The sequence below is a fragment of the Eurypyga helias genome, unplaced genomic scaffold (genome assembly GCF_000690775.1).
Source record: "Eurypyga helias isolate BGI_N326 unplaced genomic scaffold, ASM69077v1 scaffold24797, whole genome shotgun sequence".
Lineage (NCBI taxonomy): Eukaryota > Metazoa > Chordata > Aves > Eurypygiformes > Eurypygidae > Eurypyga > Eurypyga helias.
In genome coordinates this window covers 4,031-6,668 of record NW_010262682.1, presented here as the reverse complement: position 1 = coordinate 6,668, position 2,638 = coordinate 4,031, and the positions used below count along the sequence as shown (strand labels likewise).

The 2,638-nt window shown below is 40.5% G+C and overlaps 1 protein-coding gene across 1 annotated transcript in view; it reads right to left on the bottom strand.

Annotated features, from left to right (window-relative positions):
* The window catches only part of MMADHC (methylmalonic aciduria (cobalamin deficiency) cblD type, with homocystinuria), an 11,932-nt gene that overhangs the window by 5,292 nt on the left and 4,002 nt on the right, over positions 1–2,638 (bottom strand). The window contains exon 5 of the mRNA XM_010155818.1: positions 987–1,092. Coding sequence (XP_010154120.1) covers positions 987–1,092 — 106 coding nt within the window. The remainder of the gene's footprint in view (positions 1–986; positions 1,093–2,638) is intronic.

Below are 2,638 nucleotides of genomic sequence, written 5' to 3'. Positions count from 1 at the left end.
GATGACAAAAGCCCCCCACTCCTCTGCATGCTTCAGAACGTGCAAACAAGTGTCTGTCTTTGCAAAGGTGTTACGCCAAGTACAGTAATATTTGAGTATTTTGAAATAAACACCACACAGAGGAGATGTGAAGACTCTTATTTTCCAGCTAAACCACAAGACATGATGCACACTGAATTTTACAGTAAATCTGCCAGTAGAAATGCCTCCGATCTGCTTCCTTGGAAGTGAGAGCAGACTCACTCTCAGCAGCGTACTATCGGCACGAGCTGTCATAGTTCTCCCCCCGGAGCAGGGGAACCCACCACGATTCTCCCTCGACATCATCTGTCGGACTACAAACAGGAGCGCATGCGAAGCCCTGAAACCAAGACTAAGCTTCAGAGTCTTGTTTTCAGTGCAGGAGGAAAAAAAAAGCACTTTCCAGAACTCAAAGTCCAAAGGTTCATTCTTTCGTACTCTGAAAAGTTTACTCTCTGCAGCATCTAGACCAAAGTTTCAGCCAAATTTCAGTCTCTTCTCTCTTTCAGTGTGTCACTTTTAAAATCAGAAAGTCTCATTCCAATTTCATTTTAATCATTTCCTTCTTGAACAAATTAAAGATACAAAAGCAATGCTTTCAGTAGTTTCAATTTGCTATTTTACTGAAAAAGCAGTGCCAGAAGATTTGGGTTTTGTCACAAATGAGGTTTTGGATAATGAATTAGCTCCAGAATCCACCTGACACTAAAGCAACAGCTGAAAGTTACTCCCTGTCTCAGATGATCTTGAATTCCAATGAATTTTATATAACATATGAACTACTGTCAAGAGCAAATTTTCAGGTTTCATTTTATAGTATGTGTTGTTCTTTTGTGAAATATTAACTCTGAAGCACCCTTTTCTAGTACATGTTCCATGGCATTAGTAACATCTGAGCATTCACTTATATATTTGTACATTTAAAAAAAGTTGTAATTGTTCAGCTGTCAAAAATGAAAACCTACCTTTCCGTAACAGTTCGGGACAAGCTTGTACTGCACATTCTACCTTTGCATTTTCAAAGTAAGCTTCGGCGTTATTGATCTGCTGTTTCCGTGGGACATCAGCACCCTGAGGAAAGTGAGAATTATCTATTAATGAATTGGAAAGTTAGAACGGGAATAACTTTGTACAGCAGGCCACCTTCTTGTGACTAAACATGCACGGATACACCCAAGCAGTTTCACAGAAAGGTGATTTGCAATGAGACTTAAAACTCAGTTTTCAAGTATTAAAAATGGTACAGATACAGGTATTACTTAAAACCTACCGGGAAACACTGAATTTTGTGTTTTATAGTAACCGTATCATCTCAAATCCTTAATCAACACAGATTTAAAAAAAATACATCCTTCTGAAACAATGGCCTCAAGTATTCAATAAAACAACTGATAGATTTCAGATACACACACAGTACCTGAGCCAAACAAACCTTTAAACTTGCACAACAGTTCTAGAGCTCTGAACAGTATTTTCAGCTTTAGCCGTTGCAGCTTGAAAAGCAGACCAGTTTTTTAAATACCACCATTTTTATTCTTTACAGTTTTTCAGTTCTACCAGTTCTAGAAAAATGAACCAAAACAGGTTCCTGTGGGTGCGTTACAAATGGAGCACCCGTAAGTTAGCTATGTAGCATTTAACTGTAAAATGCTCTTAAGGAAGCAACGATGGCTGACTCCTTTGGGATAGCAAGCTATGGAATGGGTGCAGAATGCCTTAATACAGCTTTTCTAGCTCCATCTATGCTGTAATTTACAAGTCATTTCAGGCAGTTTCTCTAAGGCTGAAAAGCATGACTCAGCGTCGTAATGAAGTCCTACCTAACACCTGGCTGTATCTGAAAATTCTCTCTAAGGAAAGCTATTACATTGCAGACAGCGTGGCTAGCATTTCAGCTCCAGAAGTTAACGCTCAAGAACAGGAAAAACCAAACCAAAACCCACAAAAAAAACCAAACCAGAAAAAAAATAAACACAACAATGGAACAACAACAGACACTAACTGCAGTTTCAACATGTTTCTACATGCACCTTGCGTTACGGAATGAGAAGTCACTGGGACAGATCAGTTGGTACTTTAAGCCTGACAAAGCACGCAGTTATGTTGGTAACCTCTTCTTTACTTCCTAGCTTTAGGATGTTTCTCTTACTAGAACGGCAGTTTGTTGTGATTCCTTGACTACTGCTCTCATTCTATCCAGCTACTTTCCTCTTACACAATCCATATGCTGAGCAGGCACGCTATCATCAAGACTACATACAGCCTTTTTCCAAGGATCAGTATCACTTCTGATGTTGACAGGCTGGAATTCTATGTACTCTGCTCAGATCAAACCAGTACATCAATCTCAGGGACACAGAGGTCAAAGAAGTCTGCATTTCTCTAGTTCAAGGACCGGTGCTCGAGCTTCAGCAGCAAATGAGCTTTTCTCCCGCTTGCCACAGCGACCTACGGGGGTTCCTGTATTCAGCTGATCCCATCATTCAGATCTGGGCCCTCTCCTAGGATGAGCAGCTTAGCATTTTCACTAGCTAAACGCTGTCCATGGATTCCTAAACACCAGCGGTATGCAGCAGAGCTGACTCTGGCTGACAACCTTCTGAACACCAGTTGCAAA